Here is a 20,991-nt window from a genome sequence, read left to right as displayed (position 1 = left end):
TCAGCCACACTACTCAACTATTTCTTTATATTTTCCCTCCGGTGAAGCCGCAGCTCCCCGTCTCCCAACGCTGTGGGGACATCGCTCTCCACTCAGCAGCCCTGCGGCCCGCAGGTCCTGGCAGCACCACAGGCAGGAGCTGGGGCTGCCTGCTGGTGCAGCAGCAGGAAGGGGTCACTGATCTTCTCCTGGAGGGCAGAGAACAACGAGGGATGGGGTCAGGCCATGGGGAAGCAGCAGTTCCCCACTACTTGCTCCAAACCCCAGCAGAATGCCATAGGCAACAGCAGATTAGCCCATTCACTTTGCCACTCCATAAGGGGGATGCTGAGAGCTTCTCTGGAACTTTCACTGTGCTTTTATCTGAGAAATGCTTGGACAGGGACCAAAGACTCAAGTGCAAGACTGCGTTTCAGGGACAGGCAGCTGCAGGGCTTTATCTCCTTTGCCTGTCAGTGACCCCCATTTCATAGCCCCAGCTGGCCCAACTGAGGCTGAAAGGGTGAGCAAGGGGCAAGGAGAGGCTGCCAGCAGATAAAGGAGTTGCAGGGTCAGGGTTGGCAGCTAGAGCCAAGCTCACAGCAGCAGAAAGGGGCAGCTGCGGGTGGCCACCACCTGCCTAGAGGAAGGATATCTGCCATGGAGACCTCCAGCAGGTTCAGCCACCAGTCCCAGTGTCCCCCACAGATATCTGCAGGGGATGAAGGGCTCTCAAGCCACAGCAAACCCCTTTGGAGGCAAAATAAACCTCAGCAACCTCAAAAGGGGTACAGTTGCTCAAACTCAGGCACCAGGTGCCATCCAGTCTCCCATAGGCGCCTGCCTGGCCCAGAAGAACATGGTGTCATGCGTCCCCCACTGACACTTCAGGGTAGCCCTGTGATAGCACACAGCAGCAGCGTCCCCATCCCAGAGCCCAACACATAGCTACCAACCTTCATCTTCCCATGACAGCAGCCTTGTGGTGCAGCACCGTCGGTTCCACCAGCCCGGATCAGGAACTTGTCCGCAAACCTGGAGCTCCGCAATATCGCAGCCATTTCAGCATCCACATCCACCACTTCTCCTTCCTGGGGAGAGGAAAACATCATGGGGCTGGAGACTGGGACATGTAGCCCAGGGGTCCCCAGCTGCCCAGAGAGATGATGCTCAAAGCCCAGCCCAAAACTTGGAGATACACTCACAGCTGTCTGCAAACCACCTGGTGTAGCACCAGGGTCATACTAGTCCCATCTTCACCCCAACACATTGCACAGCTCCGACTTCCTCTCCATGCCCTGTTTGTAGCTCCCCTGGTTTATATGGAATTTTAGGATCATGCAATTGGAAAAGACCACTAGGATCATCCAATCCAACCATCAACCCATTCTGACCATGCCCACTAACCATATCCCCCAGTGCCACATCTTCATGGTTCATGAATACCTCCAGGGACAGTAACCCCACAACCTCCCTGGGCAGCCTGTTCCAATGCCTCACCACTCTTTCTGAGAATAGATTTTTCCTAACGTCCAACCTGAACCTTCCATAGTGTCATCCCTGGGAGCCCAAATGTGCCTCCCCATACCTTGAAGGTGAAGTTGGCATCAAACACCAGCTCTCGCTCATGCCCCACAATCCCACCATTGTAGATGACCTGGCCTGGCCCAGCCTGGCTGCTCCCTGGCACCTTGAAGAGCCGGAACGTGGCAGAGACGAAGCAGCAGTCACCTGCAAGGGAAAGGCACTGGACATGGGGTCCCAGTGCAGTCCTCAAGACCAAATGGAGATGGTGGAACCCTCACCAATGATTCTCTCCAGCTCCTTGTTGCTGACAGTGATGGGACTGGCGGTGACCAGGCACGGAGGGCTGAAACCCACCTCCTTGGCAATGCTGTACAAGTCTCTCCAGAACAGGGCTCCTGCCAGGCACTCTCCTGTGACAAGGATATGGGCACAGTGACACCATGCACATCAGACCCAAAGGCTTCCCATCCCATGTGTTGCAGTGCTCTACACACCCCACAGCACCCTGTGCTTCCTCACGGCTTCACTCAGGTGCTGGTTGGCATAGACATCGCTGAAGTACATCTCTCCTCCAGGCTGAAAGGCAGTAAGAAGTGGATGCGAGATGATGGGACTAAACAGGCACCTGCAGCAGGTCCATCCCAGCCCCACTTGGCTCCCTACCTTCAGCACACGGTAGGCCTCCCGAAGCACAGCCCTCTTGTCAGGGGCGAGGTTGATCACACAGTTGGAGCTGGAAGAACACCAAAGATTCTTTGCAGCATCATCACCTATGCTCAGCACCACCAGCTGCACACAGTCCATCACTCATTGCAAGATTCAACCATGAAAAAGGGAAATTCCATATTCCCAGGCTATAGCTTAGATCCTACCTTTAGTTTTTAATTCCCTAACACATTGTTGAAGTGAGCAGCCCAGCAGGAATATACATAGAATCATAGAACAGCTTAGGTTAGAGGGGATCTTAAAGTCCATCCAAATCCAAACCTCTGTGGTGGGCTGCGTTCCTCCCACCAGATCAGGACCCAGGGGTCCATCCAATCTGGTCATGAATGCCTCCAGGAATCGGGCACCCACAGCTCTCTGGGCAGCAGTGCCAGGGCTTCACTTTCCTCTGAATAAAGAATTTCTTCCTAACATCTCACTTCAATCTCTTCTCTTTTAGTTAAAAACCATTCTGGATGATATCCCTTCCTTCCATTGCATCAACTGCTCCACTCATCTTGGTGTCATCAGTAAACTTGCTGAGTGTGCTCTCAATCCCACTGTCTATATCACTGATAAAGATGTCAAAGAGCATCAGTCCCGAAATGGACCCCTTGGGGATGTGGGTGTAAGTCCAGTACAATCTCTGCAGGGTACCTACATGACAATATCATAGCTCTCATCAGTCAGCCCAACATCACCAAGGTTCTCCATGTAGCCCTGGAGGAATTCCACATTCGGCTTTTGGTAGCCGAACTTCTTCATGTGATAGGCAATGTGCTTCTTCGCCAGCTCAACCTGGGAGGAGGAAGGGAAAGAGTATGGTAGGACTCAGGGTGGGGACAAGGTGACCCCGTGGATGGCCCTATGCCATACCTGTGCCTCAGTCATGTCGATGCCGGTGACATGGCCCTGCTCCCCCACCAGCTGGCTCAGCATGTAGCAGTCCCTGCCGCTGCCACTGCCCAGGTCCAGGACCCGGCAGGACGCCAGGCACTCAGGGATGACCAGGCCACAGCCATAGTACCTGGGGGGGTTGGGCTAAGAGGGGGTGCAGTCCATGGGAGGTGGCATAGGGGGGAAGTGCGAGGCTCACCTGGCCACCACCTCCTCATGGACACGCTGCAGAGCATCCCTCACTGCCTTGGGAACAGGCCTGGTCGGTGTGATGCAAGCGTTGGTTTTCAGGTCCTCTGACTTCTGCAGCTCTCTGCCATAGTAATCCTGACAAAGCAAAGACAGGGGCCATCCGACTGCAGCAAGCTGGGCCGTGGTGCCTCCACACACACCAAACCTGGGGTCATGCGGCTTGCACACCAGCACTGCCCTCTGCAGCTAAAAATCTGGGTAACGTTACATGTTTCTCCATCCCAACCCTCCCCAGCTTCATCTGCTCATCCCTTCCCATCCCCATCATGAAGATGAGCAAAATGCTGCTCCAAAACTCCACTGACAGCAGCCGGCTGCTCTTAGCACTTTCACCAGGATCCTGCAGTGAACTTTGTCCTGTGCCAACTCTGCCTTGGCTCAGCACTCCTTCCAACCCCCTGCTCACACCCTCACCTGCACCTCGTGGTGGATCTGGTCCCGGGAGATTTGGTCCTCAGGGGCGCCGTCCCTGCACGGGGCAGCCACTGCAGCAACAGAGCACAGAGCTGGTGCCAACGCCACTACCATGGGCACCACTACAGGGCCTTAACAAAGCCCCTCCTCAAAATACAAAACCACTTCCCTTGCCTCCGTCTGACAACCCCAGGGAGGCCCCAGACCCGCATCCTAGTGGGAAGAGCACCCCTTGCTAACGCTCCAGTTGAAACACCCCAACCCCACCCCTGCCAGAGATATCCCTGTAGGGCAAATCCTCCTTCCACAATGTCTCCCAGGGTCCCCTGTGGGACAGGGCCCAGCACCCTGAAGTGCGCCTTACTGCTTCCAGCTGCAGCTCAGCCACGCTCCGCCCCAGCTCTCTGCTTCCGCCCAAGGTCAGTTCCCAGCAGGCCTCAAACCCTGGCACACAGCCCTGCCTGCTGCCAGCATCTGCAGCCATTCTCATCCAGCTGTGTCCCTCTCACAGCACAGCCCATCCCAGCCTCCTGCTTGCCCCAAATGCAGGGAGACCACAGGGTGATGTTCCAACCCCTGCAGATGGGAGCTCCGGTGGGGAGTAAGCCATCTGCAACAAGGACACTGTCCACAGGAAGACCCTGGAGCTGAAGCAGGAGGGAGTATGCCATGCTGTTCCACACTGGTCAGGGTGACTTGGCAGCACACATAGCTGCAGCATGGTAGTGGCTGGGACAGCTCTTTTACTCTCAAGAAGCTCCAGGGAAACTGTTCCAGACGCTGCTTTGATCCAAGTACCAGGAACCCCCAGGGCACAAACATCCCCTGGCACCCCATCGTTTAGGTGTCACCTCACACAGTGCAGGGTACAACCCCTGCTATCAAGGTAACCATACACAAGAGATGAAAAGATTACAGACTTAAGGTGTAGAAAACCAAGCTTTTATAACAACAAAGCAAATCACTGCATGGCTCTCCATGCCCTCCATGGCTCTGTTCTTGCCTGAGCAGAGGCACAGTGCAGAGGAAAAGCTAACGGTACCACTGGACACCTCAAAAGAAACATACATTGGGCACTGCAAGGTGAGGGGAGGCAGGCAGTGGTTCTGGAAGAGCAGCAAGGGCAGAGCCACATGGCACTGCAAACCAGCAAAACCACGCTGCAGGAATGCGGCAAGTTGATCCATGCTCTTGTCCTATCAGCTGATGAAAGGCACACTCGGGCTAACAAGTGCTTCCAGTGTGCTCCAAGTGCTTCAGATAACAGACTCAAGAAAAATGAGGCATAGTATTTATAGCTCGTACCTCATTTCACTGAGAAGCAAGCAGGAACCCAGACACTAAGACCTCAGCACAGAGCAGTGCAGAACTGAATACATTGGCTCCTGACATTCCTTTGCCCCTCACTGCCCACATCCCAACCATGTCTCTGGACACCTTCCCAATCTGACAGATACACAGCACTACCAAGGCTGCTTAATCAAGAACTGGAGGAGCAAGCCAGAATTGGAATGCAATTGAAGGCCAAAAGCAGCGCAGATGCACTGGCAAAGAGATGACATTCCAAATTCTGGCTTAGCAAAAAATGAGATAAGCTCAGAGCAGGATGCTCACCAAGCCTCCTCCAGCTGGCTCAGTGGTGCCTGCCCAGATTCACGCTTTCTAAAATTCTGCTCTGTGACAGGCACCTCAGTCCACGCTGAAGCACCTCTACACCCACCCCACCACTTACAGCTCCCACTGATTAACATACCCTAAATAAACTGCACCCCATCATCTCTGTGCCTAGATAAGGTCCTGTAGCTGCAGTTATTCTGTATTTAAAACCTGCAGCTCTATTTTATATACTTTGTTGGGAGGGTGAGGGAGAATGATACTGTATGAAAATCCCAGCTCTATGATTGTTGTAGATCGTTAGGTAAGTATTCCATCATCTTACAGGAGACAGCTAATGACTCAGCAGGGATGGGAAGAAAAATCATCCTGCTGTGGACATGCAGACAAAAGGCTTTGGATGGGCAGCACATGCCGCATCCTGGGCTGACAAACCATTTCAACACAGGGCCATCAGCTGAACAATGCAGGTGCTGAGGTATAGGCACAGGCTGAGAATCTCACACTGCACATAGGAAGAAAAGGAACACAGGAACTGTTGTAGAAGTTTCTGCTAAGGTTCCAGTTAGATGTAAGGAATCAGGAGAGTGTTCTGAACAAATAGATGTAGATGGGAACACCTGAGAGGTGCCTGCACGCTCAGTAATGTGCACTCTGCATGTATCCCAGCTGGCATTCAGCACCATCCAGACACAGGTCTGAGCCCCAGGCCCAGGAGGAAAAGGACGGCTCAGTGCCAGTGGAGATGTCCAATGCCTTCAGCTAGGCTTCATTTCAGCAAGTGACTCAGCTGGTCCCTCAGGTTTGATGACTGCTCCACACTGAGGACAAAATAAGAAGAGGTTCACAGTGAGATCTGTACTTAAGCACCCAGAACAGCTCTGGCACTGACATTACAGAAAAAAAAAAACCCTGGATCTCCCCAGCCCAACTCCATATCCTCTCAAAGCAAACCTCACTCTTTGTGCTGCTGTGTATGTTAATGAAACAAATGGAAGCTTTAGCATAAGTCATCTCTTCACCCAAATTCTCAGCCCTCCACAGTACTGATCCTCACAGCAGTGAAAAGTTATCCTGCTGGGCCAGCATCTGTTTCAAAAGCAGCTGCAAAAGTTTCCAGTTGCGTTCTCCCCTCCCCTACTCTATCAATCACTCATCCTCTTCCCATCGGCCTTGACATGCTGCTTCCCATGTCTGACTGGCATTCCTCAGCTGGGTACTCACTTCTTCTGAATCGCTTCCTGCCTAGAGAAGAAAAGGATAGGAAAGAGCATTAGGAAAAAAACGAAAATCTCAGAAACAGCATTTGTGTGACACTGATGAAAAAGGACTTGATTGAGAGCTCAGGAAGCCAAAACCATCAAATGTGTCTGGATTACGCCCAGAGCAGAAAGCAGTGGCTCTTTTCTCCCTCTCAGCATCACACACAGGTACAGGAGACCAAGTGCATGGCGCACAGCAAGCAAAAAAATCACAGTTCACTCCAAAACAGCCTCATCCATATCAGTGGATGTGGTGGGGCTGGAGAATACTGAAGCACCGGCACAGGTTGCCCAGAGAGGTGGTGGTTGCTCATCCCAGGAGACACCCAAGGTCAGGCTGGAGGGGCTCTGAGCACCTGATGGAGCTGGAGGTGTCCCTGTTCAGTGGAGTGGGACCAGATGGCCTTTAGGGGTCCCTTCCCACTAGAACGGTTCTACAGTTCTACAATCGCAGTCCCAGGGTGTGCCCAGCTATGGAAAATGTGGCAAACAGGCCTGCATGGAGTGGGCTCCATAAAAACTTTACAGAATCATAGAATCACAAATTACAAAGAAGAAAAAGCAACAAAAGGCTCAGCTCAGATTCCCAGAGAGTGCACGGTGTCCGTACTTACTGGTACTGCAGGTGCGTGGTTATTATGGCCATTTTCCTTAAACTCTGTGGAGAACAAGACCAAGAATGAAAGCCTCCAACAACAGCCACCCGGCAGAACCGCGGCTGCCCCAGCAGACAAACACAGCTTACGTCTTCGGAGTGCAGGATGGCGTCCTCTTGCATCACCATGTTCCTGGCGGCCTGGCCCAGCAGCTGGCAGAGGAACGCACGGAGCGCTGAGGGGCAGCGCCAAGCAGGGGGGAGCGGCCCAGCCCTGCCCCGCCCTGCCCCTCCGCCCCGTCCTGTCGCGCCCCGCAGCGTGCCCCGCCGCTCACCTCGGCGCTGCGGGAGCCCTTCAGCACCTGCTTGGTGAGGGCGATCACGTCGGTGCCGCAGCTCGTCACCTTCTCGGTCAGCAGCCCCTTCACCGAATGCCCGAAGCGCGCCTGGGCCTCCGCCGCGCCCCCCGCCGCCATCTTGCCGCGCCCCGCCCCGCCGCAAGGCCGAGCTACGGCGAGCGCCGCGGGCCTGAAGGGGCGGGAACGCGCTGCGGCTCCGCAATGCTGCTGCTCTGTGCTGCCCGCTGCTGTCCTGCAGTGCCGCCCAGTGCCGCCCATTGCTGACCAGTAATGCCCGAGCCGTCCAGAGCTGCCCGGCCATTCCAATTTTGCCCAGTACTACCCGGTCTTGACCGCTTTTACCCGATGATCAGTGCTGCCCAGTGCTGCCCAGTGCCAAGAGGGGCTGCCCGGTACCGCTCACAGCCGCCCAGTGCAGCCCAGTGCAGCCCAGTGCAGCCCATGCACCCGGAAGGTCTCCCAGAGTGGCAGCAGCCCCCAGCTCTCTCCTGCCCAGCGCCGCGCCGGCTGCAGCCGGAGCACCCCCAGCACTCCGCTAGCACTCCTTGCCCCGCTGCCCTCACCCCAGCTGCAGTGCTGGCCCGCTGCCCGTCACCCCCCCGCCATCCCCCCGATAAGCTGCCCAGCCCGTCCCAGGGTCAAGGGGATGCCTCCGAGTGGGTATAAAGGCCCTGGAGCCACACAGTCCCACAGCTGTCCCACCATGCCGCCTCTTGCTGTCCTGCTGCTTGCCCTGGCCCTGCTCTGCGCCTGGAGGCTGTCCTGCAGTCAGTGTCCCACGGGGACGGGGACGGGGCGGCTGCGGAGCCTTCCGGCCCTGCCGCTGGTGGGGAGCTTGCTGCAGCTGGCCGGGCACCCGCAGCTCCACCTGCGGCTCTGGCGCCTGCAGGGCCGCTACGGCAGCCTCTACGGGCTCTGGATGGGCTCCCACTACGTGGTGGTGGTCAACAGCTACAGGCACGCCCGGGAGGTGCTGCTGAAGAAGGGGAAGGCTTTCGCCGGACGGCCTCGCACCGTGAGTCGTGGGGTCATGGAGACAGCGCTGGCGGACCCGCTGGTGTGGGGTGAGGATGCTGCACGGGATGACCCCGTGGCTGCGTGTCCCACAGGTGACCACGGACCTACTGTCCCGTGGGGGCAAGGACATCGCCTTTGCCAGCTACGGTCCCCTCTGGAAGTTCCAGCGCAAGCTGGTGCATGCTGCCCTCTCCATGTTTGGGGAGGGCTCAGTCGCCCTCGAGAAGATCAGTAAGTGTTGGGTTTTCACTGTGCTTGGGTTTCCTGGGATGCCAGGGGCAAAGAATTGGGGATTGGTGAAGCAGCTGGGAGCTCACTTTCCCCCTCCCTCCCCCCTTGGCCACCCCCAGAGCTCACTGCCCCTCTTCTTTCACCTAAAGTCTGCCGGGAGGCTGCGTCCCTGTGTGAGACCCTCGGAGCTGCACAGGATGTGGCCCTGGACATGGCCCCAGAGCTCACACGGGCTGTCACCAACGTGGTCTGCTCCCTCTGCTTCAATTCCTCCTACCGGCGTGGGGACCCCGAATTCGAGGCCATGCTGGAGTACAGCCAGGGCATTGTGGACACTGTGGCCAAGGAGAGCCTGGTGGACATCTTCCCCTGGCTGCAGGTGAGTGGGAGCACAGCAACCATGTGGGCCTCTTCCGTTTGGAACAGAGGAAGAGGCTGGAATGTGTTCCACAGGAACCTTTTGCTGCAACGGGGCTTTTCTCCCCCAGATCTTCCCCAACAGGGACTTGGCCCTGCTGAAGCGATGCCTCAAGGTCAGGGACCAGCTGCTCCAGCAGAAATTCACTGAACACAAGGTGCTGTAGGGGCAGGGGATGCCTGGGGCTTCAACTGCTGGAGCTGAGCTGTAGGACTGGTACACGGGACAGCCCAACTGACATGTGTTCCCTGGCAGGAAGCATTCTGTGGGGACACTGTGAGGGACCTGATGGATGCCCTCCTGCAAGTGAGGCTCAATGCTGAGAACAACAGCCCTCCTGAGCCAGGTCTGGAGCTGACAGACGACCACCTCCTCATGACGGTGGGGGACATCTTTGGGGCTGGCGTGGAGACCACCACCACTGTGCTCAAATGGGCTGTGCTCTACCTGCTCCACTACCCTGAGGTACGGTCTGTAGGGTCCCTCCTGCACCAGGGCCATTGCAGAAGGCTTTGGGAAAGAGCGATGCTGGGGGAGATGTCAGTCAGGCTTTAGAGATAAGCGGTATTGGGATGTGAGAGCTTTGTTTCTGCCTTTATCTGCCAGAGTGTGCTGGAGGTGTCCCTTGCACAGAGCATACCCCTCCCAGGCTCCCTCCTGTTGCAGGTCCAGAAGAAGATCCAGGAGGAGATGGACCAGAAGATTGGCCTGGCACGTCACCCCCACCTTAGTGACCGCCCGCTGCTGCCCTACCTGGAGGCTACCATCAGTGAGGTGCTGCGCATCCGGCCCGTGTCCCCCCTGCTCATCCCACACGTGTCCCTTGCCGACACCAGGTGAGATCAACTGGGGCGTGGGCAGAGGCTGGGGAGGGAGCGTCCATCTCACGCTGTGTTTGCTCTACAGCATCGGTGAGTATTCCATCCCCAAGGGCGCCAGAGTGGTCATCAACCTCTGGTCTGTGCACCACGATGAGAAGGAGTGGGATAAACCTGAGGAGTTCAACCCTGGTGAGTTGTGAGCTCCTAGCCCAGTGCCCAGGCGGGAGGGACGATGAATTGGGGCAGGTCTCAGTCAGAAGGGACAGATCCCCATCCCCAGCGGTGCCCCTTTCCCTTGCAGGCCGCTTTCTGGATGAGCAGGGCCAGCACATCCACTCACCCTCTCCCAGCTACCTGCCCTTTGGGGCCGGCATCCGCGTGTGCTTGGGTGAAGTCCTGGCCAAGATGGAGCTCTTCCTCTTCCTGGCCTGGGTGCTGCAGAGGTTCACGCTCGAGTGTCCACAGGATCAGCCCCTGCCCTCACTGGAGGGCAAGTTCGGTGTCGTGCTGCAGGTGCAGAAGTTTCGGGTGAAAGCCAGGCTGCGGGAGGTCTGGAGGGGTGAGATGGTGGGGTGAGATGGGGTAGTTGGATAGCAGAATGGAGTGGGTGGATGCCATAGAGACTGTGCTCTGACTGTCTCGTGGATGTGAGATTGTCTGAATAAAGCTGTCCCCCACCCAGCACGGCTCAGGCTGCTTTTTGGACAGGCGACAGAGGGCAGAGCAGGTTCAGATGACCCCAAGACCTCATGTGAGCGCTGGGCTGAGCTGAGGGCATGGCCCCTCTGCAGGGCTGCAGACATTGCCTTATGGACATGGCGTGGGGGGGCCTCCAGGGGCCACGGTGATGTGTCTGGAAACCTGCTGAGTGCAGAGGAAAGAAGGAAAGAGCTCAAACACTGCTGCATTTTTAGCTCCTGAGTGGCTCCTGCTGTGCACAGGCACACACTGCATGCACCTGCGTGGCTGTGTGCTTGCAAGTGTGTGCAGGCACAGAAATGCATTCCTGCATGCCCACACACACGTGCATGCATATACACATTTGTACACACATGTGTATGCTGAACCCATGCCAATAGGAGCCAGTTGCCATACCCTGCCAGCAAGGGCAGTGTGCAATTAGGTTTCTGGTTCTTTATTACCTGACCTCTTAATATTTAACCCTGTAGCTCTGTGCACCTCCACCTTCCCTCCCTCCCTGTGCTTCCTCTGCACTTTAACTCTTGGCGGTGGGCAGGAAAGCCAGCACACAGCCAGTCTCTCCTTGCTGCTAACTCTTCTATCCATGCTTGGTTTACATTTTCTCTCTCAATTTGGACAGCAGCAGCCAGGCTTCCCCATCTAAGCACCTGCCTCAGGAAATGAGGGGCCCTGGGACCCCAAATGAACAGACCTCAGGGCCTGGGCTGAGCCCTCCGGCTTTATTCCAATTGTACACCAGCAACCCAAGCCTGGGGGCTGGCGGTGGCCATGCTGTGGGCAGTGGGGGGACCTTGGCAGCAGCCACCAGGTTTTGGCTGGTCCATCGCAAGCAGCTGCCATGTTTGCAGCTGAAATGACCCTGCTGATGTAACCGCCCAGGTGGTATTGCGTCTCCTGTCCAGGGCTACCTGGGACATTTAAATAGGGGAGAAACAAGATATGAGCATGCACATCTACTGAGGCGTTCGGGTACAGGGCTGCCAGGAAATAGCATCTCCTGTCCCCTTGCAGCCTGTGAGGCAGGAACTGATGAGGACAGAAAGGCCAGAGCTTTTCATGGAAGCTCTCCTCCAGGAGCAGGAGGGCAGCCGTCCTGCTGCTCAACCCACAGCCCAACCCCAAAAATCCCCACCACAGAGCATGGAGTGGTCTTACTCATCCCCATTTAATAAAGCAGATCTAGGCTCTGAGGAAGAAAGCAGAACGGTCCCATCCTTCCCAGCCCCAGGGAGCAGGGCTCAGCAGGATAGCCTGGCCAGAAGGAGGAAGAGATGACCCTGCACAGCTTCCAGGCTGCAGGCAGGAAGCAGTGTGGGCCGGGCGCTGGCTCTGACGCACATCCTCGTGTGCCAGGGTGGAGGCACAGCTGGTGGTGTGAGAGCACATCGCTCTTCAGCTGGTGGCTTGGCATGCTTTCACACCCTAGGATGATTTCCATAGCCACAGAAAGGCAGGAGCGTTCCCTGAGTTCCTGACACCCCCATACAAATGCTGTCCATCAGTTGTTTCACTGGAAAGGCTCAGAGGGAAATGAGCACCAGAACTGCTGCCGAGAGCAGTGGGAGCCCCATCTGTGGAGGTGTCCAAGGCTGGGTTGGATGGGCCATGGGCCCTGACTGGATGGGGGGCACCCAGCCCACAGCAGGAGGTGAACTGGCTGGGTTTAAGGTCACTTCCGACCCAACCACTGCGTGATTCTATGACTCACAAAATGATACACATACACAGAGGCAAGTTATGAGAAAAGGCATTATATTTTGGTTTCCACCTTATTTGAAACTGATTTTGGTTTTCAATCAATCAAATCTGAATACGACTGAGTTCAGTTTTCAATTTCTTCCCCCATAATAGTAATGATCTGGATGACCATAGTTATAAAAGGGATGGGGACATAACCCAAGAACAAGATACACAGTCTGAATTGTGCTCTCTTCCACACGAGCACACCAGGGAATGTTAGTTTTCAGCTCGTTTTGTTTTTCCCTTCAGGTTGTTACTAACAAAATCTCTACCGTTTATTAAAGCAAAGCTACAGTAAATTTTCTTGCAGTCTTACAGCAGGTTTTCATATTACCAGTAGGACTCGCATGCATGGATTGCAGTCACACACACACGCTCACAGACATTATACAGTAGCCAGTTGCCACTATTTAAAAAAAAAAAAAAGAAAAAAGAAAACAGACATTCATTTTCTTTAAGTGGTCAACATCAGAATCGCACCAAACTTTTGGATTGAAAAAACAAAAATACTGCACAGGTGTTCCACATCTACATGGTAAGTCATCCCTTCGCAATGGACGGAGCTCTCGTCTCCATTTGTTCAACATGCATCGCTGAAGCTTGAAGGCACACTGGCCAAAGAGAGCCCTGTTCTTCTTTTTTGTCATCTTAACTCGAGTGTGCTGCTCTCAGGGTGCAAAAATAAGGAAAAAAATAAAGCCAAGCCCTTTTGCAGCACACCGGGAAAAGGTCATTCGGAGACCACAGTACTTGGAAGGCAGCCCAGCTGCCTTGATTCTACTTCTAGCTGTGCTCTTGGAGGCATTGAAGGAATACACTTGTCTTTGAAAATTACATGTAAAGGCAAATTTCTGAAAAACATCTCCTTTCAGACTGCTTGTGGTAGACTAACACTCCTGGAAGAAACTGGTCTTTCCGCCACCAGCTTCAAGTGGGAAATTTCCTACCTGCTGTCTTAAACACTGAAGCACCAGAGATTATAGGGCTGATGTGTTGAGGCATTCATCAGCTTTGGGAAAGTTTAACATCAAAAGAAAGAAAAAAAAAAACTAAAAAGTGAAAAAAAAAAACCCACAATGCCTCAAGAGCACTATATCAAACCAGAACTCTTGGGCTACTGACTGCCGGCACTGTCAGAAGCTGCTTGCTTCTGGGAAGACACCTGGAGGTTGAAGCGTTGTGGTGATTTCGTATCCTCCCAGGGTGAGATTTGCTGAGCTTTACTGATTGCGAGATAAAGCAGTGTTCTGGAAAACTAATACCAACAAACTCATAATAACCATCACCAAAATCACCATTGGAAAAGTTCCATTTGTGAGAAGGTCTCATTGACAAACAGTCCCTGCCCCACGGAGCAGAACGGACATGATTAACGAAATCCAGAGCAGCCCGTCCCCACAAGCCGGGCCTTCGGGACGAGTCCCCGAATTACACTGGAGGAGGAAAAAGGAAAAAAAAAAAAGAACAAAAAAGGTTATATCACCTTTTTCTCCTTTCAAAGTTTCTATCTGCTTATTTCACTTATTTCTTCGTTTTCCCCCCAGTTCTCCTTCCCGCTCTGCCTCCTTAGCTGGGGGAGCTGTTGGTGCGGGAGTTTGGAGAGTCCTGCTCGTTTATTGTGTTCAAGAGTACACACACCGGCTGCCGGGGCATGTGGTGGTGGCTGTGCTCGCGGTGCTGCTCCTCCGTGGCATTAAAAAGCCCTTCCTCCTCATCGCCGTGCTGGCGGCCGCTGCAGCTGTCACAGAAGTCCAGGGGCCCGTCCAGAGCATCATTGATGAGCCCGTCGAACTCCTTGAGGTCATCGTCGTGATGGCCCCGGTTGCATACGCAGACTTCGATGCCCGAGTCGCCCGTGAAGCGGCGCTGCCTGCCCGGCGTCTTGTCCTTGGCGTCGGGAATGGCGCTGCTCTGCTCTAAGCTCTCCGAGCTGTAACCTTTCAGCAGTTCCTCCTTGCACTCCGTATCCTTTTCGGGACTGGCTCTCTCCACCAGCTCGGCTCCCGTGCTGGTGCCGCCGGGCTCCACACTTTGCATTTTGGCTACTGCTCGCTCGACCAGCGTGGCGGTGGAAGGCTCGGGGTCTCCGAGGCCAGGGGACCCGGTGCTGTCAGTACTGCTGTTATTGCCGCTGGGCACTGCCGAGCTGCTCTGTGCTGGCTGCAGGTTTCTCGGCATGTCTGGGATTGTGCTACTGCTGCCTGCTGGGACACACTGCTGATGTAAGGCACTGTATGGCGGCGGGGGGGTCGGCGGTCTGTTCACCACTTCCTCGTAGGGAGGTAGTAAATAATTTGGCAGAAACCCTGAAAGTGGGAGGCAAGGAAAAGTTATTTTTTGAGCAGCCCTTCTTAGGAAACTTGGCATTAATGTAGATCAGTGTGCCACACCAGCACCCTCCCACCGAACAGCTCAATGGGCTTTACATGCAATGCTAAGCTCAAATCAGTGAGATGCTTTGTGTTTTAGAGGAACGGCAATCACAGCACAGGAGATACATGAAGAGATGGACGCAGCTGGGAACAGCAGCGAAGTTTCTTGGCTCCTAGTTCCACGCCTAAATGTACCAGGTCACTACCTCCCTGTAAGGTGTAATGGCCTCAAGTTGTGCCAGGGGAGGTTCAAGCTGGAAATCAGGAAAAAATTATTCTCAGAAAGAGCAGTGAGGCAGTGGCACAAGCTGCCCAGGGAGGCGGTAGAGTTACCATCCCTGGAGATGTTCAAGAACCATGGAGATGTGGCAATGGGGGATGTGGTCTGGTTGGCACGGTAGGGATGGGCTGATGCTTGGACTGCATGATCTTAGAGGTCTTTTTAACCTTAATGATTCCATGATTCTACGATACCCCAACATGGCCCCCTTGAACCTCCTCAAGGGAAAGCAGGTGTTGGCTGGAGGGACAAGCCGGTAGGTAACTCACCTCCAGCCCCCTCCAGCACTGCCTTCTCAACTGAGCTTCCACTTTAAAGAGCAAAATTTAATCTCACAGAACTTTGCATAAATATAGAGACAAGAAACTTAGGATCTGGGCATATAGTTGTTTCAGTGCTGGATTCTGGTGCTTTTTTGGTGCGGCCAGAATAAACTGGCAGTACTGGCAATAGAAGTGAGTTTGTTGTACTTACAGTCCCTCTAAATAACATCTAAGGAAGATGTTATTTATTCTATAACAGGCAACAAAATAATCTACATAGACAGAACGGGCTTAAATAATGGAAACATTTAGAGACAGCACTGCAGTTTTCCATGTGTAATTGTACAGCCTTTGGACTGGGGAGTAAAGGACTGCTGGGGCAAGAGTTCAATGAGTGCAGGCTGAAAAGGAGGAGCATCCTGAAGGAGGTATTTTAAAAATCTTCCCAGAAAGACACCCAGCTAATTACTGCACACATACAGCCTAATCAGTGGTGGATTCGGCAGGTGCTGCTGGTGTTGTTCAACTCCAGACTTAGGAGGGTTCAGAAGCATTCAGAAGCTGAAATATGTCCCCTCCATTCTATGCCCTAAGTTTAGAGCTGCCCCCACCTCTTGCTGGGCCCAGTTACTGCTCCCCATGTCTGCCAGGTAGAGATGTGAGGTACGTACGGAAATAAAACGGCAGGGCTGAATAGTTGTGGGCTTCCCGGTAAGCAATCAAGTTGATCTCATGTTGCCGCTGCTGGGCCTGCAGACGATGCTTGGTGCGGCGGTGGTGGCAAACACAACAGCAGCTGAGGATGATGATGATGGTCCACACCAGCCAAAACCCTGCAAAGGGAGAGCAGCGTTAATCACAATGAAGAGCCACATCCAACCCTAGGAAACCCTACAAACAGAATTGGGATGATTGTCAGAAAGTCTGGGTCTGTGCACTGGGAGGCTTCTGCATGGCTGACTGATATTCTGGGGGAATTTGGGTAATTTTGTACATGCCTTGGTACAGCATGGAGCGTGTCTTTCAGTCACAGCTCTAGAGGAGAGCAAAATGTGGAGCTTAGGCACCTTCATCCATCCATCCATCCATCCATCCATCCATCCCTCCCTCCCTCCCTCCCTCCCTCCCCTCCCCTCCCACCCACCGGAAATTCTTTCTTTTGGCAAAAAAAAAAAAAAAGACAACCCACAAACAGATCAGTGACTACCATTGAATTTGAATCCCACAGCCACACTGCTTTCAAAATAATAATCAAGACACAAAAGACATTCTGCAGATTAACCACAGAAGAAGAGAAAAACCCCAAGCACTACATTTTCCTTTTGTTTGCACTGCTCTTTAATTTCTAGCCCAAATCCTTCATTGTTATGTTTAACAAAAACATACTCCTTTTACATAAACGTCTCAAAATATTTTTAAAACTTATTTTTGTATTCAATGTCTTAAATTATCCAAAATTAAATTAATCCAGCCCCTTGCCCTGCCTGAATCCTCAAGAAACCCAACTTCTGCTCTGCCTGTGGCCACGGTTGGTTTCTGTGCATGGTCACAGGACACGCAGTGCTCTTTGAAAGGAAATTTAAAATGAGCACTTCCCGAATTCTCCCCAGTCCTGCCAACACACTAAGAAACCCCCCTTCCTTTAAAGCTGCCTCCCTGCTGCCATATATTAGCAATGAGTTTCAGAGACGTATCAAAAAAAGCTACAGCTTCCTTTTCCCAAACACACAAAGCCAATGCTAAAGCCCACTTTCAACACGGTCACTCCGCCCTTTGATACCAACCTGCCCTAATAATATCCTCTAGCCCAACGTTACAATACCTCCATGTCCTCAGCATCTCCTACTGGATTAGAAATGTTTTCTTTGCTAAGAGCTGGGTGGGGAAAGGTGAACAGTTGAGGAATGTGAAGAACGAGAGGAATACTGCTCTGGCTCAGGACAAAGTGCAATCAACCTGCACTGCTGTTGTCAGAGCCCTGCGCTGGCGGAGGTGAGTTGGTGCTGTGCCTCCAGGCGTTCTGAGCAGGGACTTGCACCTCCCTGTGTCGTAACCCATATCTCCACGTGATTTTGGCACAGCAAACTGAAATCTCTCCCTTGCCTTGCACAACCTGCTTCCCTAATGGACCAGATTCTGTCTCATACTCAGATTTATCAAAACTTGCTATCAAATTAAGGTGTTGCATGCTCCTTTTTAATTTATTTTTTATATGTTCTTTTTCTGCTTGGCTGGAAATCAGGGTTCCCAGGCAGATTTTCTAGCTAGCCTGCTCAGTCCTGTGAAGAAGGGCAGGAAGAAGCCTAACCTCTGCTCCACAGAAGCAAAGGGGGAAAAAAAAAGCACTTGAGATGCCCTCTACACTCACTTCAAACTGAGCCAAGAGATGTCTATTGCCCTCCAAACGGCCCTTGATCCTACAAAAGCTTTCAGGAAGTTTTCCAGGGATTGCTGAAGTCCTCCCTTCCTCCTAAGCCGGTCAGGCAGACAGGATGAGAAGTAATGGCCTTAAGCTATGCCAGGGAAGGTTCAGGTTGGATAGTATAGCAAGAATTTCTTCTCAGGAGGAGAGGTGAGGCATTGGCACAGGCTGCCCAGGGAGGTGGTGGAGTCACTGTCCCTAGAGGCGTTCAAGACATGTGGCAGTGTGTGACACGATCTAGAGCTGTCACAGGCATGGCCTGATGGTTGGACTGGATGACATCGTTGGTCTTTCCAGCCTTGATGATCTATGATTCCATGCTGTGCTTTGCAGTTGCTGTCTCGTAGTTTGAAGACTCCCACCAATATATTTTACCTCTTGCTAAGGGAAGGCTCCTCAGCTCTCGCTGGCCAAGGAAGCAAGAACAACTCATGGAAACCAGGTCACTCGCACAGCACGTCACCATGTGCCAAAGCAGGCCTGCAGTTCATCTTTCAGTACTCCTTGTATTCAAAGAGCAATCCGTGATCATCCGTTCAAAAACAATGGAAAATTACACCCAGCTATCCAGGGATTTCAGCTAGTTATGAAAATAGCTGATTTTTAACACATTTATTCATGTCCTTTCCCAAGCATTCTAGATGCAATAGCAGCAAGCAGCACTTAGTTAAGATGTTCTGGAGAACTGCCACTGTTAAGCAATCTCAGCTGTAGCAGCTGAATTTTTCTGCAGGGAATAACTGCTCCCACCCAAGCCTGCATGCAGTGGATTTAAAAAGTATTTCTTTAGAAATCTTCTCTACTCATTCCAAATCCCAAAATGCTTTGCACAAACTGGTGCACAAGCTCAGAATAGGGGTCAAAGTCAGCTCAGCCATTCTCAAGAAGATGTTCAGCAGCTCTGTAAACAGCATACAGCATTTCAGGCTAATAAATTAATGCTGGATCCTACTGAAACCGCAGGTGGCGTTTGTAAGTAAACAGATCGTAATTTACTGAGCTGCAATCTGGTCACAGTGCCAGGAACAACACCTCCATCCTTGTGCCAAGGGTCTCAATGTGCGCTCGCAACCACAAATGCACAAAAAGTGGTGTTCTTCATGGGAATTTCCAGAAAAAGAACCCACTAATACCACGTTATTGCTTGGTTTCATTAACCACCAACACTTCCTGGAGCTTCTAGGAATTACTCAACTCCTGACTCAGCACACACCCAAGGACTTGCCTGGGTGATGGCAACGGGTCAGCGTTGTGTGCCCCCAGATCTATTTGCTCCACCTGGCTACTGGTTTCCTCTTTATGGGCTTTCCCTCACTTTGTCAGGCAGCGGCACATCTGTGCCATAGGACTATAAGCCTTCCCAGCATGGAGGAAGCAACAGGATGGGACACTGTAGGTGCTGAGCTGCTCACCTGTTGCTTGAGCAGAGGAGCCAGAGCCAGGAGATGGAGCAGGTCTGGTTGCATGCCCAGAGCGGTGCTGGGAGTCCATAAAAGGCTCCATAACATGCCCTAGCCAGAAGTTCGGGCACAGCTGCAATGCTGGCTGCAGAACAGAAAAACTGTAAAAGCCTAGCAAATATATAGTACAGTCATTTATTTGAAATAAAGCGATGTGTAACGGCCAAGTGTAAATATTATGTCTAAAAGTATGGAGAGAACAGTGAATATGTCCAGGGCTGAGCTGTGCATGTGTACACCTGGTGACGTTTGGCTTCAAACTAGCAGCAGGGAGCAAACTGAGCAGAGCTCTGGCCCGTGCACACAGCAGCTCATCTGGCAAGAGGGGAAGAAGGGAAATTTTAATTTCATCCAAAGACAACACTATGGGAACAGGAAACGTGGAGGCTGAGCACAGTAACAGTGCAAGCTAATACCTGGTTTGTGGCAAAGCAGGCACTGGCTCTGCCTTGTGCTGAAAATGGGTGATGTACAAAGGCAACAGAAGTCTGGCAAGAAAGGGCTTCTAAAAGCCCAATAAAAATGGGCTTCTTGTGGTCTTCACTGTCCTCAAAAGCTTTGCCAGTGCTCTTCCACATGTACCTCCCGCCCATATGGACATGAGCTGGTGTTCAGCTATACTGCACTGAGCTAGTGTGGCAAACACTGAACTGCAAAAGGAGAAACTGTTGGGAGGCACCAGGTTTGCCAGAAAATTGTCTGATGTGAGAGAAAAGCTCTAGTGGGCATTTCCCACTAGGTCAGGATCATGGGGAGCAGAACTCGCTGCAGTCTGATGGGCAGATGACAAATAGAGAGAAAAAAATATCACTGGTGGATAACAGCAATGCATCAGTTTGGAGCTAAACATGCAGCAGCAGACTGTTGGATTTCAAGGCAATTTTAGGCTTGCTCTTGGTTTATGGAGGAGTTAGAAGTGGAAACGCTATGATCCCAAAAAGGCTGAGTACTGAGAAGTGCTGCTGTATCTTCTGTCAAATTCACTGGTGATGCCAGTGGGTTGATAATGATGCAAGCAAAGAGTGAATCAGACACAGCCAAGGAGCTGAGTTTTGCCAAGACATTTCCCTGCCAGAGCATCAAAAGCTTTCATAGAAATACAACAGAAATACCAGTGTCTTACTCAGCATCAGACAGACTCAGAGAAAAGCTGCAAGCTCCCCATGAACACCAAGCTCAGGGAATCAAAACAGGAACTGCAGAAAGACCTGAGAACAGAATTACTTCCTAGGAAAGCCACTGCTCACAAGCAGAGAAAACACTCAGGAAGGAGAAGACTGTGATGCTTACAGCTCTTGGGAAAGGTGCCCCATCCAATGGAGTGTCTCCATCCACTGGAGACGCTTTCTACCAGCCATGAAAGAATATATCAAGCCTAGAGCTGTGAGAAAACTTTTTTGGGCACTAACCAGACCATAGTTTTGCCCAAACTTAAGAATAATAAACTATCTATCTCCCGAGTATGAAACAGAGCATTCCCTCCCTACAAAAAAAGTGAAGAGCAGTGTCCATTCTGATGCTGAGAAGGTCAAGTACTGTGCTTGCTGCCTGGGATGCTGCCATCAGCAGTCCCATCAAGGGAAGCTCCTTTTATCCTGTGCAAAATGGAAAACATGTTTTCTGGAGCGTTCCAAAGGTAGGAACAGAGAAATCTGCCCTCA

General features: G+C 52.5%; 4 protein-coding genes across 20 annotated transcripts in view; 1 reads left to right on the top strand and 3 right to left on the bottom strand.

Annotated features, from left to right (window-relative positions):
* AS3MT (arsenite methyltransferase) lies at positions 1 to 4,556 on the bottom strand. Of its 6 annotated transcripts, XM_031597563.2 has the most exons (11): positions 4,139 to 4,199; positions 3,775 to 3,845; positions 3,308 to 3,435; positions 3,088 to 3,238; positions 2,873 to 3,009; positions 2,170 to 2,239; positions 2,001 to 2,082; positions 1,785 to 1,916; positions 1,568 to 1,710; positions 936 to 1,070; positions 1 to 188 (listed from the first exon to the last, which is right to left on the bottom strand). In XM_031597563.2, coding segments are annotated over exons 1-11 (1,146 nt in total). In that variant the 5' UTR covers positions 4,140 to 4,199; the 3' UTR covers positions 1 to 92. The 6 variants fall into 6 exon arrangements, 4 of the variants coding, with proteins under 4 accessions (XP_031453423.2, XP_090001566.1, XP_031453422.2 ...); XM_090145440.1 differs by lacking the exon at positions 3,775 to 3,845 and having other exon boundaries at positions 4,139 to 4,556; XM_031597562.2 differs by lacking the exon at positions 4,139 to 4,199 and having other exon boundaries at positions 3,775 to 4,032.
* Positions 4,557 to 4,694: 138 nt separating this feature from the next.
* Positions 4,695 to 7,766, bottom strand: BORCS7 (BLOC-1 related complex subunit 7). 3 transcript variants are annotated; one of them, XR_016468831.1, is made up of 5 exons: positions 7,581 to 7,756; positions 7,396 to 7,458; positions 7,265 to 7,308; positions 6,530 to 6,633; positions 4,695 to 6,209 (listed from the first exon to the last, which is right to left on the bottom strand). XR_016468831.1 is itself a non-coding variant. In XM_031597565.2 (5 exons), exons 1-5 carry the CDS (start codon positions 7,719 to 7,721, stop codon positions 6,158 to 6,160), a joined length of 321 nt encoding a protein of 106 aa, XP_031453425.1. In that variant the 5' UTR covers positions 7,722 to 7,756; the 3' UTR covers positions 4,695 to 6,157. The 3 variants fall into 3 exon arrangements, 2 of the variants coding, with proteins under 2 accessions (XP_031453425.1, XP_031453424.1); XM_031597565.2 differs by having other exon boundaries at positions 6,613 to 6,633; XM_031597564.2 differs by having other exon boundaries at positions 6,613 to 6,633; positions 7,265 to 7,458; positions 7,581 to 7,766.
* Positions 7,767 to 7,871: 105 nt separating this feature from the next.
* CYP17A1 (cytochrome P450 family 17 subfamily A member 1) lies at positions 7,872 to 10,772 on the top strand. 2 transcript variants are annotated; one of them, XM_031597560.2, is made up of 8 exons: positions 7,872 to 8,619; positions 8,714 to 8,852; positions 9,002 to 9,231; positions 9,341 to 9,427; positions 9,526 to 9,735; positions 9,877 to 10,106; positions 10,177 to 10,280; positions 10,393 to 10,772. In XM_031597560.2, the coding sequence occupies exons 1-8, from the start codon at positions 8,251 to 8,253 to the stop codon at positions 10,665 to 10,667; spliced, it is 1,644 nt and encodes a 547-aa protein (XP_031453420.1). In that variant the 5' UTR covers positions 7,872 to 8,250; the 3' UTR covers positions 10,668 to 10,772. The 2 variants fall into 2 exon arrangements, with proteins under 2 accessions (XP_031453420.1, XP_031453421.1); XM_031597561.2 differs by having other exon boundaries at positions 8,019 to 8,619; positions 9,937 to 10,106.
* A 1,647-nt stretch (positions 10,773 to 12,419) lies between these two features.
* WBP1L (WW domain binding protein 1 like) overlaps positions 12,420 to 20,991 on the bottom strand; it is a 49,708-nt gene continuing 41,136 nt past the window's right edge. For 3 of the 9 annotated variants that reach the window (XM_090145444.1, XM_090145445.1, XM_090145446.1), the window contains exons 4-5: positions 16,120 to 16,281; positions 12,437 to 14,839 (exon numbers count right to left, since the gene is read on the bottom strand). In XM_090145444.1, the coding sequence (XP_090001570.1) occupies positions 14,100 to 14,839; positions 16,120 to 16,281 (902 nt within the window). In that variant the 3' untranslated portion in view covers positions 12,437 to 14,099. Of the gene's footprint in view, positions 14,840 to 16,119; positions 16,282 to 19,282; positions 20,374 to 20,991 lie in introns of those variants that run through there. The other 6 variants (XM_031597567.2, XM_090145443.1, XM_090145448.1 and 3 more) reach the window with 5 other exon arrangements.

This window comes from Phasianus colchicus, chromosome 8 (assembly GCF_987193195.1).
Source record: "Phasianus colchicus chromosome 8, bPhaCol1.hap1.1, whole genome shotgun sequence".
NCBI classification, from domain to species: Eukaryota; Metazoa; Chordata; class Aves; order Galliformes; family Phasianidae; genus Phasianus; species Phasianus colchicus.
This window is presented reverse-complemented; position numbering and strand designations above follow the sequence as displayed.